Source organism: Vipera ursinii (genome assembly GCF_947247035.1).
Source record: "Vipera ursinii genome assembly, chromosome: 3".
Classification (NCBI taxonomy): domain Eukaryota; kingdom Metazoa; phylum Chordata; class Lepidosauria; order Squamata; family Viperidae; genus Vipera; species Vipera ursinii.
The window spans coordinates 203,960,241-203,976,029 of record NC_139516.1 but is presented as its reverse complement, the minus strand read 5'-3'; the positions used below and the strand labels follow the sequence as shown (position 1 = coordinate 203,976,029).

General features: G+C 40.2%; 1 protein-coding gene across 1 annotated transcript in view; it reads right to left on the bottom strand.

Annotated features, from left to right (window-relative positions):
• The window catches only part of TG (thyroglobulin), a 136,043-nt gene that overhangs the window by 80,710 nt on the left and 39,544 nt on the right, over positions 1–15,789 (bottom strand). The window contains exons 24-30 of the mRNA XM_083360020.1: positions 14,693–14,860; positions 12,937–13,002; positions 11,142–11,222; positions 9,007–9,144; positions 6,956–7,132; positions 6,706–6,817; positions 1,860–1,939 (exon numbers count right to left, since the gene is read on the bottom strand). Of these exons, the coding sequence (XP_083216146.1) occupies positions 1,860–1,939; positions 6,706–6,817; positions 6,956–7,132; positions 9,007–9,144; positions 11,142–11,222; positions 12,937–13,002; positions 14,693–14,860 (822 nt within the window). The remainder of the gene's footprint in view (positions 1–1,859; positions 1,940–6,705; positions 6,818–6,955; positions 7,133–9,006; positions 9,145–11,141; positions 11,223–12,936; positions 13,003–14,692; positions 14,861–15,789) is intronic.

Here is a 15,789-nt window from a genome sequence, read left to right as displayed (position 1 = left end):
ACTTTTGCTCCCTTTTACAATGTTTCTTGCCACAGCGGTTGAGTGAACCGCTGCAGTTGTCATGATAGGGACGTGGTTGTTAAGTGAATCTGGCTGCCCCATTGATCTTGCTGATCAGAAGGTCATCAAAAGTGATCACATGACCCTGGGACACTGCAGCCATCCCAAATACGAACCATCTTGCCAAGATGAATTTTGATCGCCTGATCCTGGGGAGGCTGCAAAGGCCGTAACTGTGAAAAACGGTCCTCAGTCGCTCTTTTTCAGTGCCGTTGTAAATTTGACTGGCCACCAATTTTTTTTTTTAAATTCCATTTATATCCCGCCCTTCTCCAAAGACTCAGGGCGGCTTACAAGCTTAGCAGTAGCCTTCATTCTATGTATATGCCTGCTTATTAGGGCTTTCACACCCCCTCCCAAGCGGCATTTTTACAAAGTCAGCTTAATTGCCCCCAACAATCTGGGTCCTCATTTTACCTACCTCAGAAGGATGGAAGGCTGAGTCAACCTTGAGCCTGGTGGGATGCAAACCTGCACTAATTGCAGGCAGCTGGTGTTACTTAAGGAGGCATTAGCCCACTGCTCCACCAAGGATGATTGTAAGTCGAGACTACCTGGATCTATTTGTTCTCTGGTCATGTCCAAAGTGCAGTGCTGACCAGAAAGAAATAGCCTGCTTGTCTGTCTTCTACTTGCCTTTTCCAAAGAACGTGGATTAATCGGCAACAGATGCAGCCCAGCAGGATATACAGTAGTGGCCGAAATTGTGGAAACCTTTTGGGAAAAGTGTATTTTTGAGGTTTGATGGCTAATAACACCACTTTTTTTGGGGGGGGGAGTGGTACCATAAAATTATATAACAATGGAAAGATAATTTAATCATGAATGTAACGCAACAAGGATTGTTCAATTATCTGTATTCTATGAAAATTTATAGCCAAATAACCAGAAAAAAGGAAGCACAACTTGCTTAGGTTGATATCAAGTATTTTTCCTCCATCTGATGGTAGCCAATGGGCACGAGTGTTTAGAGAGCCAATCGGGTGTCATCTTGTTTTGGCAATGAGCCAATCAGATCACAGTAGGGTTCAGGTATTGATGTCGTCTATTGAAGCTGAGAGGAGGACATTTGTCAGTGTGTTGTGTGATCGCTATCAAGTGGCTTGCGTTTGTGTGTGTGTGTGTGTGTTCTTTCATTTAGTGAGCTTGTAAAACGTAATAAAATTAAAGTCATGGTGCAAAGAGCTGACTGGTCGCCCAGAAAGCGACGTAAAATAGTATTATTAAGTGGAAAAAAGGCTACAGTTACAAAGAAACGAGAAGAAAAATTGGTGGAAACTTAACCAAAGGTGGCATTTCTAGTGTACGCTTTTCCCAGAAGCTTTCCACAGTTTTGGCCACTACTGCAAACTGCTGGCTATAGAACTTATTTTCGGGATCAGCACGAAGATCCTGATCATTCACAGACCTCAGCACTTTCCACTGAAGCTTTTCTAAAGTGCCTGATTTGGGCTGCAAGTTCTTAGAAAAATAAACCTTATTTCCCCATTTCCTTTCTTATCCAGAGTCATTACCGCATTACCGGGCACCTGACTCAAACAAGCACACGGGAGTTTGTTTATACACTGTGAACCACAATGAAATAGGTTCCAGATTACCTAGGGCAGGGGTAGGCAACCTCGGCTCTTTTATGACTCGTGGACTTCAACTCCCAGAATTCCTGAGCCAGCATAGCTGGCTCAGGAATTCTGGGAGTTGAAGTCCACGAGTCATAAAAGAGCCGAGGTTGCCTACCCCTGACCTAGGGAAAAGAAATTATTTTCCCCAGGTTTATAACGAATGAATTAAAACAAAAATACCTGTGTCTAGGGAAGCATTTAGAAGTCCAAAACCCGAGCAGCAAGGATCAGCATCGCAAAGCCGTTCACAGTCAAAAAACCTGAATGGAAAAAAAAAAAGAAAAGAGAAGAAAAGAAAGACGGAATTTGAAAAACAAAAGAAAATGAATACATTTGGCATCTTAATTCCTGAGACGACAACAAGAGGCCCCTATTCTTTACTAAGAGGGATAAATGATCTTTGGAGCTTAGTAATCTGATTGAAACTTGCATTCCAAACCAGGAGCAAATTCATATTAAGGCTACTGGGATTCTTTTAAAAAAAAATCTCCAAAGCAGAGGTTAATAATTTTCTTAGGTTATAGGAGAGAGAGCGAGCAGATGTCTACAGCAAAATTTAAACGAACAACTAGGACCCAGCAATGTCACAGAAGGACTTTTATTAACTTGTTCGAAATGCGTTCTTGTTTCTTTTATATATTGTTATAACCTGCCCAAGGTAAGAGGCATGGTGGCTCAGGGGCTTAATGACACTGGAGATGGTCTCTGCTTCAGAGGTTCGAGTCCTTAGCACTGCATGCTGGGGTGAGCTCCCGTCACATGCCTCAGCTTCTGTCCACTTAACTGTTCAAAAAGCATATTCTATGCAAGCAGATTAAATAGGTGCCACTTTGGTGGAGAGTGTTGTGATTCAGGGTCAGCCTGTGGGTTCGGCAGTTGGGTCGGATGACTCAGAGGAGGAGGGGGGTGTTGAAGACCTTGCTGAGGGGGTTGAAGATCTTGCTGATGATAGCCCTCAGCCAGGCCCCTCCCACTTGGTCACCACAGAGACCCAGCTGTGTGAGCCTGACAGTGTGGATAAAGATGACCCACAGCTGGCCCTGTTCAAGGACGCCTGACGCAGGAGGCAGTCAATTAGGAGTAAACAGAGGAAGGCAATGGGGCACCTTGGAAGGAGGCAGAGAGAAGCCACGCCCTGAACTCTATATAAGGGGAATGTGTGGGGAGGGCTGGTTTGCTGAAGGCAACCGCTCGGATAGTGTTTCAAAACTCCTGTTTCTTGGTTCGTGTCTTGTTTGTTTTTGTAGTAATAAATTTGGCAGGCGTAATTCCAGCCTCTTGCTGTTTGTAAAGGGGTTGCCTTTTCTGCAGGGCCGGTAGCAGGCTGGTACAGAACAGAGAGATGAGCTGGTGCTCTGTGCAGGCAGTCAGATTCCTGCCGACTCTGACTTTCTTGGCTGTGGTGCCTGTTTACGAGGTGGCTCCAGGTGGGAGGAAGCCTTGGATGAGGCTGCAAGGAAGAGCCACTCGTCTCTCTTTCTGGTGTGAAGCCAGCTCGCCCTCCTGTGGAGCACCCTGGGAAGCGCAAGAGCATTTCCTACAGTAGAGCTGTTACCTTGGTAGTGAAACTACCGCTTTGCAATAGGTCTCTTGGTTAATGTAACAATGCCATACACTCAGTGTTGTTGTTTTTTGTCATAGAACGCACCGGAACTGAGTTCCGGCACCTTTTTTCGATGGATTGTCCAAGTTTTAAAAGTAACTTTTGAAAATTTGATGTTTGGTCCACGTAGACTTGAATCGCCCTGTCGAGTGTAGCAGGTTGGCGGCAAAATCATTACAATGGTGCATGCGGGCTGCTTGTGTGTCAAGTCCAATTGCATGCGTACTTTGGCTGCGCTGGTTGTGATGGTGCTGCTTGGCTTGTGATTGATCACGTGCTCACAGGCTGACTGCTTACTGCAGGCGGCGACTGTTATGTTTCATTACACAACTGATGTGTGGGTGTGTGTACAGTGATTGACTATGTATGAAAGGTAAGTAATTTCTTTATTTTTAAAAAAAATCGGTGAATTGAAAATCTTATTTTTAATTTTTTGGAGATATTATTGGTAAAAATACGAAATTCGAAAAGAATTAAGGGTATACAGATCAGAGATCAGGATTATAGATTGAGAGCGTTCGCAGATGATCTGGTTGTTACAGTGACCCAGCCGGAGAGCTCTGTTGTGGACCTGATGGAGATAATAATGCAATATGGGAAGGTTTCTGGATTTAAAGTTAATGTACAGAAAACTAAAATTTTGGCTAAAAATATGACAGCATCGCAAAAGGCCCTTTTAGAAGGGTTAACTGGATTTGAGACTGTTAAAAGGGTTAAATATTTGGGGGTGTTTTTGTCGCCCTCTAATACAAAATTATATAAAAATAACTATGAAAAATTATGGGGGAAAATTCAAAAAGAAATGGAGAGTTGGGAAAAACTGCAATTGTCTTTGTTGGGGCGAATTGCAGCAGTAAAAATGAATGTCCTGCCTAAATTTTTATTTTTATTTCAAATGATACCGGTTCTTAAGAAAGATTCTAATTTGGAGGAATGGCAGAGAGGTATCAATAAATTTGTTTGGGCAGGGAAAAGGCCACGAGTTAAACTTAAGATTATGCAGGATACTCATGAAAGAGGTGGTCTTAAAATGCCTAATCTTAAATTATATTATGAAGCTGCTGCGTTAGCAGGTATAAGTGATTGGATTAATTTGACACAAGAGAGATTATTAAATCTTGAGGGCCACGACTTGCTGTTTGGCTGGCATGCATATTTGTTGTATGATAAGAAGGTAGATAATGTGTTTAGAGTGCATATTTTAAGACAGGCATTGCTGAGAGTTTGGAAGAAGTACAGACATAAGTTAGATTGCAAGATACCATTGTGGGCAATTCCAAAACACGCAATAGAAAATATACATGCTGGTTTCAAACATGATGTGACTACGTACAAGGAGATCCTAAGCTTGGAAAGAAATGAGTGGTGTCTGAAGCCATATAGTCTCTTGCGAGACGAGAAGATTGTTCAAAATTGGTTTCAATATACTCAGTTACGGGCCAGGTGGAAAGAAGACCAGAAAAATGGTTTTACAATGACTGATGAAAATCTGATAAAGCAAATTAGAAATCAGGGACCAGCACATATTAAACGGATATATCTTGCGTTGATAGAGATTGATTCAGAAACAGAACTTGTTAAGGATTGTATGATAAAATGGGCCCAAAACATCCAGGAAGTTATCACAATGGACACGTGGGAAAAGATTTGGGTGAGGAACGTAAAATTTACACAAGCTCAAAACTTAAGAGAGAACTTTTATAAAATGTTTTATAGATGGCATTTAGATCCTAAAAAGCTTGCAAGTATGTATCCGAATTATCAGCCAAAATGCTGGAGATGTGGAGATGAAGATGCAACATATTTTCATGTATGGTGGACTTGTAAAAAGATCAAGGTTTTTTGGATAAAAATTTGGTGGAATATGCAGAAGATTTTTAAGCAAAGGATAAAGTTTTGTCTGCAACTCTTCTTGTTGGGAATAATTACGGATGCTACGGTTGTGGACACTAAGTTGATGTTAAATTTAATTACGGGAGCAAGACTTTTGATAGGTCAGTATTGGAAGAAAGAGGAACTGCCGACCATAGAAGAGTGGACTTTAAAGGTCTCCGACCTGGCAGAGATGGCGAAGATTTCGGCTTATTTGAAAGATCACTCGCAAGAACGTTATATTATGGAATGGAGAAAATGGATTGAGTTTATCCAGAACAAGTATAGGGTTAAGAAGTTTCATGTAGCATTTGAATAAGTCTTCTTTCTTTTTTTCTTTTTCTATTTTAGTTTTTCTATATATATTTAATATTACTAAGGTTTGTCTTATCCTATATAAGCTAGAGAGTGATGGATTCTAGAGTTTATGGTTGTTAGTATATGGTTGTTTATGATTGTTTTTTTTATATATACCTTGTATTTAGCTCTGGGAAGTCGGGGGGGGAGGGGGGGAGGGGGGAGAGGTAGGGGGGAGGGAGAAGGGAGGGGGAGGGGGGATTGTTAAAGATAAATTGTATGTTAAAACTTTTCAATAAAAAAAAAAGTGTGACCCCAAATTTAAAAATGAAAAAAATTACTAATTACTTCTCAACCACCGGTCCTGCTAAGAACTGAATATATATATAGATATAGATGTGAGTTCCGGCACCATTTTTCTTACAAAAAAAGCACTGCATACACTAATGATAAAACCTGTTCAAGTTGGGTACTCATCTCTTTGGATGAGATAGGTAGGAGGTAGGTAGGTAGGTAGGTAGATAGATAGATAGATAGATAGATAGATAGATAGATAGATAGATAGATAGATAGATAGATAGATAGATATGGATGGATGGGTGGATGGATAGATGGATGGAAGACAGACCATCAGAACTGGAATAGGCAACATAGCTCAAATTCTACAAAATCCCATATGTTTTTCTCAAAATGATTCAAACTTTGCAGGCAGAACCCAAGACCCAAAAAAGAAAGATTGCTAATCACTGTGATAGAGTACACATTTCACAATGTTTATCCAACAAGCATTTGCCTTTGAGTCATCTCCTGACATTTTTGTGGCTCATACTATTTTCAGTACTTATCGCTAAGACATTACGCAACTTTCCCAAAGTCTTTCTGTCCTTTTATTTATTTTTTAAAATGTATTTTATGAAATTGAAATGTCTTCAGTTTGATTCCTGGTTTATCCAGCTGTAGTAAAAATGTGGCTGGGGAATTATGGGAGTTGAAGTCCAATCATTTTCAAGTTGCCAAGGTTGAGAAACACTGGTGTATTGTCTTGATCAGGAGTCTCCAAACTTGGCAATTTTAAGACTTGTGGATGTCAACTCTCAGAATTCCCTAACCAGCTTGACTGGCTGAGGAATTCTAGGAGTTGAAGTCCACAAGTCTTATAATTGCCAAATTTGGAGATCCCTGGTCTTGAGCAAAGTTTGTAGTCTTTTAAAGTTTTTTTTAAAAAAGGGGGAACACAACAGAAAGAAAACCTACCCATTTGACACCGTTTTCCCAGACATATCCATCTTCTTTCTCACAGAGACTCCTGATAATTTACGGAATGGTAGACGAGTGTAAAAATTCTTGACGCTCCCTTCAAGAGATACTGTAAAATCAACCACAAACACACACACACACAAAAAGAATGAGAAGTTTTACTTTCAGCATTTAACCCACATGCAATTAAATTCTTCTTACAATCAGAAAATCTCTCCTCATAGGGAAGAAGCATGAATTAACTCACCTGTCTTCTGATATAAAACTTGGGGGTTTTGAGGTAACACAATCTTGCAGTTGTTGGGAATGTTGTTAATGGAAGTGTTACAGACTTGGGCTGCTGGATAGAGGGTGCAAGGAAAAAATGCTGTATCTGTGTTATTCGGGATATCAGCCAGCAGACAAAACTCATCTTCTACACAACCTGGAACAGAGGAGACACAATACATGATTGCCATTTTTATAATTCCTTATAATTGCAACCCAGCCATTTACAAAAGGCCTACTACATGTCTCTCTCTGTGTGTGTGTGTGTGTGTGTGTGTGCGTGTGTGTGTAAAAAACATATTTTCCAACTATAATAGCTGCAAAGAATCAGGACCACACATAGACTTCCAGTTAAAATGATTTATTATTCATGCCTATTCACCAAAGTCTAGTCCAGTGGTTCTTAACCTGTGGTCCGTGGACCCCTAGGGGTTCCATGAAGGCTTGAAGAAATGTTATGACTAAGTTAAGCCTTGGGGGCCCTGACCATGGTCCTTGGCCACAAAAGGGGACCGTGGTAAAGAAAAGGTTGAGAGCCACTGGTCTAGTCAACTAACTGTTAGCACTAAATTGATCTTACGTAAGAGTCAACAGAATTTAAGCGAGGTTGGACTTAAAACATTTGTGGGAATGTAATGACTCTAGGCTTATTACTCACTTAACTCCATCCCCAGGCTCTGCCTGCTCTTCCAAAAGCTATCAATAACTGACTAAGCTGTCCCTAATATCTCTCTTCCAAAACTTGGATGATTTCCTATATTCTAATATTGTAGAAGAGTAGCCTTCTGAAGGATTGCCCCATCCAGATATTTTTTGTCACGTTAGCCAAGGTTTCTGAGAATTAAAAAGCCCAACATACTCAGAAAACTCCAAGTTGATGAAAGCTGTTACAGGTAGACCTCAACTTACAACCATTCATTTAGCAACAGGACTGAAAAAAGTGACTTGCAACCAGTCCTTGCGCTTGGAACCATCACAGCATCTCTAGGGTTACATGATCAAAATTTGGGCACTTGGCAACCAGCCTTTATTTACAATGGTCATAGCATCCCGGAGTATATGTGTGCATGAAACAAGTAACAACTGCAGTGGTTCACTTAATGATCATGGCCGAAAAGGTCATCACATTGAGTGTGACTCATTTAATGACCACATCATTTAGCAATGGAAGTTTCAATCCTAATTGAACTTGAGGACTACCTTTATAGATGTTCATAAAGGAACTTCCTTTATTTCCATAGCCTCTTGCAAAAAATTTTTTTACAAGGGATTATATTGTGTCCTAAAATCCTAAAGCAAATATTCTTTTCCCAGGCATTAATCAATGGAAGTTGAAAGAAGCCGATAATCCGAAACTCAACTTTTTTAGAATGTTCCCCCCAGAAAATTTGGATTTTTTGTTTGTGGTCAGAGACGATGGGAACGGATGAGTAAAATATCTGGGAAATATCACGATAAGAAAGCTGGCATTATTCTCAGTCAAGGAATTCCCCATATAATACAAGAATCAACCCAGTGCTTTTTTTGTAAAAGAAAAAGGTGCCGGAACTCACACATGTCATACAACCCGCCTTGCCTACCCTACAAGTTTCCATCCAAAAAAGGTGCCGGAACTCCGTTCTGAGCGTTCTATGACAAAAAAAGCCCTGAATCAATCTATTCTTTTCACACAATGCTATGTCTTACTGCTTTCCTCCCTTAGCAAGGTAGCATGTCAAGCTTTCATTTCTTAAAAAGCAGGTGAGATTTCGGGAGAAGAGACTGAGACAGCTTAATGAAAAAGGATGTGCTTTGTTAGAAAAAGGGAATGCCATTTATTCTCAAAGTCACAGCTGCTATGAGTTTTATCGTTTTAGTTTTCACATCAACGCGAGGGTCAACTTTTACAAAAATTAGCTTTGGGGGAGGGGTTTGTTTCTCTCTTGGTATGGTTAGAGAGAAGATGGTAAACATTCTGGAAAGATTAGAGCACGTCTAGGACCTTGACTAATTAGTACTATGACCATTTCCCCATAACTTAAAGTTTCTTACGTGTGAGACACCAGAGAAGAGCCTCTTCAGCTGAGTATCTCTGCTTGAAAAGCCAGTATTTTTGGGATGGCAGAGGACGATTTTGTTCTGTCGAAATTTGGTTGCTTTCCACTATAGAAAAGAGTTTCTTTGTAGAAGCTGATGAACACAAAGGCATGAAAGATGAGAACACACATGAGGTTTTAATACATCTTAGTGAGAACAACCCCACCCTATTCTAACCAGGGGTAGGCAAACTTGGCTCTTTTATGACTCGTGGACTTCAACTCCCAGAATTCCTGAGCCAGCCACGCTGAGGGGAAAGGGAGAGGTTTCCAAGCTGAGCCATGCTGACTCAGGAATTCTGGGAGTTGAAGTCCACGGGTCATAAAAGAGCCGAGGTTGCCTACCCCTGATTATTAGCCCCTTCATATTTCTCTCCAATAAATAAAATACAACTCAGAAACTTTCTCAAAAGGACACAACAGTTCCATTCACACAAAACCTTATGAGCCCAACTGTGATAGCTTAATTTTTTATTATTATTATTATTATTATTATTATTATTATTATTATTATTATTATTATTATTATTTTATTTTTTATAAGCTTATAATATAAAATACAAACATGCAAAAGCACGTAATAGGAAACAAAGGGTAAGGGAAAGGAAAGAGAGAAGTGTGAAAGGGGGGGGGAGAAAAAAAAGGCATTAACTTCCGACTCTCTCCGTTGCGCTACAATAAGGCATTAACATTGAACCTCAAGAAAATTTTAGACCGTGCAGAAAATTTTACAGTGTGCAGAAATGGATAGATAGACTTTAAAGAGAAAAGAGAAAAAAAAGATTCAGTGTATTTTAGAACATGGGATAATTTTTATCAATGGCTAGAAAAATGAGTTAGAGAGAAAGGAATGTGATATGTAGCATTGAATATATACTAGTAAGAAGACGACTACCGAGTGATTAATTAACATATGCTAATTAATTACTATTTGTTTTTTAAATACATAAACTCAGACAACATGCTGTTTGCTAAATATTAAGAATGTTATTTTAAAAAATCCTAAACCTAACCCCAACCGCAACCCTGATCCCACCCTATTCCTAATCCTATGAAAACTAATTACGGTATATAACATTGAATATATACTAGTAAGAAGAAGACTATCGAGTGATTAACATATTGTGTACGATAATTAATTACTACTCATTGTTTTTTTTAAAATACATGAACCCAGACAACATGTTGTTTGCTAAATATTAAGAATGTTATTTTAAAAAATCCTAAACCTAACCCCAACCGCAACCCTGATCCCACCCTATTCCTAATCCTATAAAAACTAATTATATAACATTGAATATATACTAGTAAGAAGAAGACTATTGAGTGATTAACATATTGTGTACGATAATTAATTACTACTCATTGTTTTTTTAAAATACATGAACCCAGACAACATGTTGTTTGCTAACTATTAAGAATGTTATTTTAAAAAATCCTAACCCTAACCCAACCCCAACTCACCCTATTCCTAATCCTATAAAAACTAATTATATATATAAAGCATTGAACCTCAACTTTTTACTTTTCTGTAATTGTATAAACTAGCCATTTCTATAACAGCTAATCAATCTAATCAGTAAAACCCAAAATCAAAGTTTCATTTTTTCCACCTCAGGCACAAAGTCCAGAAGTGGTTTCCAAGTAGAAACAAAAGTACTTATATTCTTTTCTTTGATCAAAACAGTCAGTTTAGCCAACTGTGATAGCTTAATGTGATGGGTCAACCAAAAGATTAGTCCTTGTGCAACCAGCTAGAGTTAAAAATTGTGGCTTAGAGTGTTTTGGGGTTTATAGGTAAAACAACAGATTTTTTTTTAAAAAAAAATATTAAACTGCATCAGAGGAACAGAGAAGAAAACCAAGCAAAACGCTACCAATGTTCTCCATTGGCTTCCTTCTGCCTGGTAATCTTCTACAAGGGTTGGGTCTACAAATCCCCAAATCCCAGGTCAGCATGGATTTAGACTGCTTTTGGATAGTCTAAACTTTGTAATCTGAACAGATTTAGAGAAGATCAGACTGAGGAGAGCAGTTCTTTTATTTTGAAAAATCTACTTCTATAAATGTAGATACATGGTCCATACCTACCTGACAGACGAGACTTAGACTGTGGTGGAACAAGGGTAGCATCACACATGGTAGGTCCAATGCGGGTCATCAGGTCAGTATCTAAAGAGGCAACCAAGCAGAAACCAGGTAAAGGTTTCCCCTGTCCAGTTGTGTCTGACTCTAGGGGTGTTGCTCATCTCCATTTCTTAGCCAAGGGAGCCAGAGTTGTCTGAAGACATTTCCGTGGTCATGTGACCAAGCTTGACTATACGCTGGGGTGCATAGAACATTTCTACCTTCCCACCAAAGTGGTACCTATTAATCTACTTGCATTTGCATGCTTTCAAACTTCTAGGTGGGCAGGAGCTGGGGCAAGTAATGGGAGTTCACCCCATCCCACCACACTTGGGTCTCAAACCCAGTCTGTCGGCTTTCCAGCTGACAAGCTCAGCATCTTTAACCACTGAGGCTTTGTGCCTCCTAAGCAGAAACTAAGCCATGTTTTAATACTGTTATTCTCTTGGAGAGGAAGGCAGTTAACAGCCGAGTTACCACAGAACTGAAATGCTCAGGAAATACAAACGGAGGGGGGGATTATAATCTGAGAGAAGATTGAAATCAAAGCACCATATCCTGGAATATGACATGGTTCCTTTATGGAGGACAGCTCAATGTTTGAAAGCATGGCAGCCTAGTCTGATTTTAGGAAGGGCTACCTTGTCAAGTCCAGTTTTAAAAATACATTAAAAATTAATTGTAGTTCTTCAAATTTAGGTCTTCAATGTTCTCTCTGGCCAGGAACTTTCTGAGCCATATAGGCCCCCAGTATAGGTCTCAGTATATAATATAGCATTTTACAACTTTTATGCATCCCTCAAATAGGCTTATTTGTTTATGAAACTTATCTACCGCCCATCTTGCCATCTGTCAGCTCTAGGTGGCTCACAACTAAGTAAAAACAACAGTGTAAAACCTTAAGAGAATAAATATTCACATTAAAAAAATAAGAGGGCAAGGAAGAGGACAAGATGCCAATCAGATGGCCTCAAAAAACTCAGTCGCAAGCCTGCCTCCACAACGACTCAACTCTCCATGAATATATGAGTAATGTCCTTACAGTTGTACTGACCAGGCTGATTTAAACAAACTCAAGATTTCCTGGTTTGTTACCCATAAAAATAAGAATGAAATCTAGCCCTAGCTAAGGTAGCTTTCTTGGATAAGCCAAATGTAACTAGGTGCTGCCACCTAGCTGCCACCTGCAAATGAATGAGCATTAGTGTGCATGTATATTTTATGTCTAAGGGACGCAGTGGCTCAGTGGGTTAGGATGCTAAGCTTGTCGATCAGAAGGTCAGCAGTTTGGCAGGTCGAATCCCGAGTGCTGCGTAGCAGAGTGAGCGCCTGTTACTTGTCCCAGCTTCTGCCCACCTAGCAGTTCGAAAGCACGTAAAAATGCAAGTAGAAAAATAGGGACCACTACGGTGGGAAGGTAACAGCGTTCCGTGCGCTTTTGGCGTCTAGTCATGCCGGCCACATGACCACGGAGACGTCCTCGGACAAGCGCTGGCTCTTCGGCTTTGAAACGGAGATGAGCACCGGCCCCTAGAGTCGGAAACGACTAGCACGCATGTGCGGGGGAACCTTTACCTTTTATATTTTATGTCTACATTTATTTCTATATGTGTGTAATAAAATTATATAATTATACAATAGGCCCATCTGAATATTCTGCCCATAAAAGACATAACTGACCCTCCATTCTGCTGAGACACATATATGGACATCTTCCTTCCACATTTGACACCTGGCAAATCAGGCCCAAATCACCTACCTTTCCAGAAATAAACACGCTGAAAGCTGGTGAAGAATTTTTCTGTGTCTTCTGCAAACTCAGAAGCTAAAAAGGAAAAAAAATATTGTTGATTTCCGAATAGAATAGAATAGAATAGAATAGAATAGAATAGAATAGAATAGAATAGAATAGAATAGAACAGAACAGAACAGAACAGAACAGAACAGAACAGAATAGAATAGAATAGAATAGAATAGAATAGAATAGAATAGAATAGAATAGAATAGAATAGAATAGAATAGAATAGAATAGAATAGAATAGAATAGAATAGAGCTGGATGGGACCTTGGAGGTCTTCTAGTCCAGCTCCCCATTCAAGCAGGAGAACCTATACCATCTCAAACAAGTGACTGGCTAGCCTCTTCTTAAAAATCTCCAGTGATGGGGCGCCCATGATGTCTGAAGGCAAGATGTTCCACTGATTAATTGTCCTCCCTGTCAAGAAATTTCTCCTTAATTCTACAGTAGGTTGCTTCTCTCTTTGTTCAGTTCCCAACCATTGTTTCTTGTCCTGCCCTCTGGTGCTTTGGAGAATAATGTGACCCCCCTCTTCTTTGTGGCAGCCCCACAAATACCGGAATACTGCTATTATCTCTCCCCTATTTCTTCTTTTCTTTAGACTAGCCAAATCCAAGTCCTGCAACGGTTCTTCGTATGTTGTAGTCTCCAGGCCTTTGATCATCTTAGTTGCTCTTCGCTGATTTTTTCCAAACTCTCAATATCTTTTTTGTGATATGGTGACCAAACTTGGCTTTTCTAAGGAGTTGCCATTTTATCCATTTTATCCATAGCAGGATAAAAAAATAAATAACATAGCAAATCTGCTGATTTTGAAATACTGATAAACGTAGGATTAAAGACACAAGGTGTGGCCCAGAATGGGGAACCGTATGTCTACATGTTCCTGCCAGCCATGTAGAGTTTTATAAGGTAGGAAGTCAGCTCCCCCACCCCCACCCCAGAGAAGGAAATATTAAAATGGGCAGAATATTATATTTCCTTAAAGGATCTTAAAAAGGCAGAAAAGCATGCCAGTTTTTCTTAATAGCCGCAAGTCTCCCTCCACCACGCAGAAACCAGCTCTGTAGAAATGCAGATATCATAATCCTTTCAGAAAGACTGGCACCTGGAAGCTTAGAGCTGATGGGATTAGAAAGACAAAGATCCCTAGAATCAACAATCCCTCACGCCAAAAAAAAAAATCCAACACAGGACATAGTCATCAGCCCCAGCCCTAGGGAAGCAGGATATAACCTTTGGGACATAATAGGATTAACCCACTACCATCAGAATACCAGAAAGGCACACTCAGACTCAGGTCAAAGTTCATGCCACAGGAACAACAAAATCTCAAGATGTGGTCAGTTTTTTCCAGAGCCATCTTTCTGTCTGGCTCTCCTCTTCAATAAACTACAACCTTCTTTCTAAAGCAGTGGCCATGTTGTTTATTCCCGGCTTGGACTGGACCCTGATGAAGATCTTTCTTTCAACAATGGCTCACAACCAACACCTTGAATTGGACCTGGAAGCAAACTGACACCCATAGCAGCTCGCAGAGCAGAGATGTTACACGCACCATCCTTGGAGTATCCAAGATTGCTCATGCAGCTGCATTCTGTACCAACTGAGGCTTCCAGATACTTTTCAAGGGTAACCCCATGTAGAGCACGTTGCAATAACCCAAACGGGAGATGACCAGGGAGTGAGTAACTTGCTTACTTACTCACTCACTTACCTCCAGCAAGCACTTGGTCTCCAATTCTGACTGTGTATTGGCTCTGTCCTTCACTGTACTTTGCACGTTGACATATGTCGCCTTGTCGACGGGTTGAGCTTCCATCCCAGTCATTAAGGTTGCAAACCAATGTGCTCGGAGAACTCAGCAGACTACAAGCAATACTGCCTGAATGCAAGGAGGAAAAGATTGTCAGGGTTCAGTTCTGCTTCCTTTGTTACTGAATCTAATAATAGTTTGATCTTGGGAGCGAAAACTTGGAGATGTGTTCAGTTGGCCTTTTCAGTCATTCTGCTCTAGACGTCTTGCTTTGTCCTTCTCAGGAAGTATAAAAGAACTACCGTAAGTCCATTCAATTCCTCTTGGAAACTGCTTGAGAAGACACAGGAAACCCTAACTCTTCGGGAATATCCTCCGTATCACAAATTAGATCTACAACTTCAGCAGGGCCCAAGGGAAGCAAAGACTGAAATATTGCGCAGTTACATGGTCAGTCCAAGGAATGTAAAAAAAAAAGAGAGATGCCCCTAGGTATATACCTCACACAACAGAGGAATTGAATCACAATTTGACCTACAATTTCAACCAGTGCAATGGAAACACGAGACTGAAGCGTTGTGTAGCTACTGTACATGGTCAATCCAAGGAGTGTCAAAAAGAGAGAGAGATGCCCCTAGGTATATACCTCACACAACAGAGGAATTGAATCACAATTTGACCTACAATTTCAACCAGTGCAATGGAAACAGAGACTGAAGCGTTGTGTAGCTACTGTACATGGTCAATCCAAGGAGTGTCAAAAAAAGAGAGAGATGCCCCTAGGAACATGCTCTCTATCATAGAGTAGATCTACAACTTCAGCACAGTCCAAGAGAAGCAAAGTCTGAAATACTGTGCATTTCCAAGGAATGAAAAAAGAAATTCCCAAAAGTTACACATACCTCACACTCTAGTGATTCTCACTTCCCTTTGTGCATTTCACAACAGCTCTGCTATAATCATGAATGGTCTGGCAAACTTGTCTATGGGTAAATGGAGCAAAGTATTGTCCATTTGTCCCTTATATGAGCTTCTGAACTTGATTCTGAAATCATGTA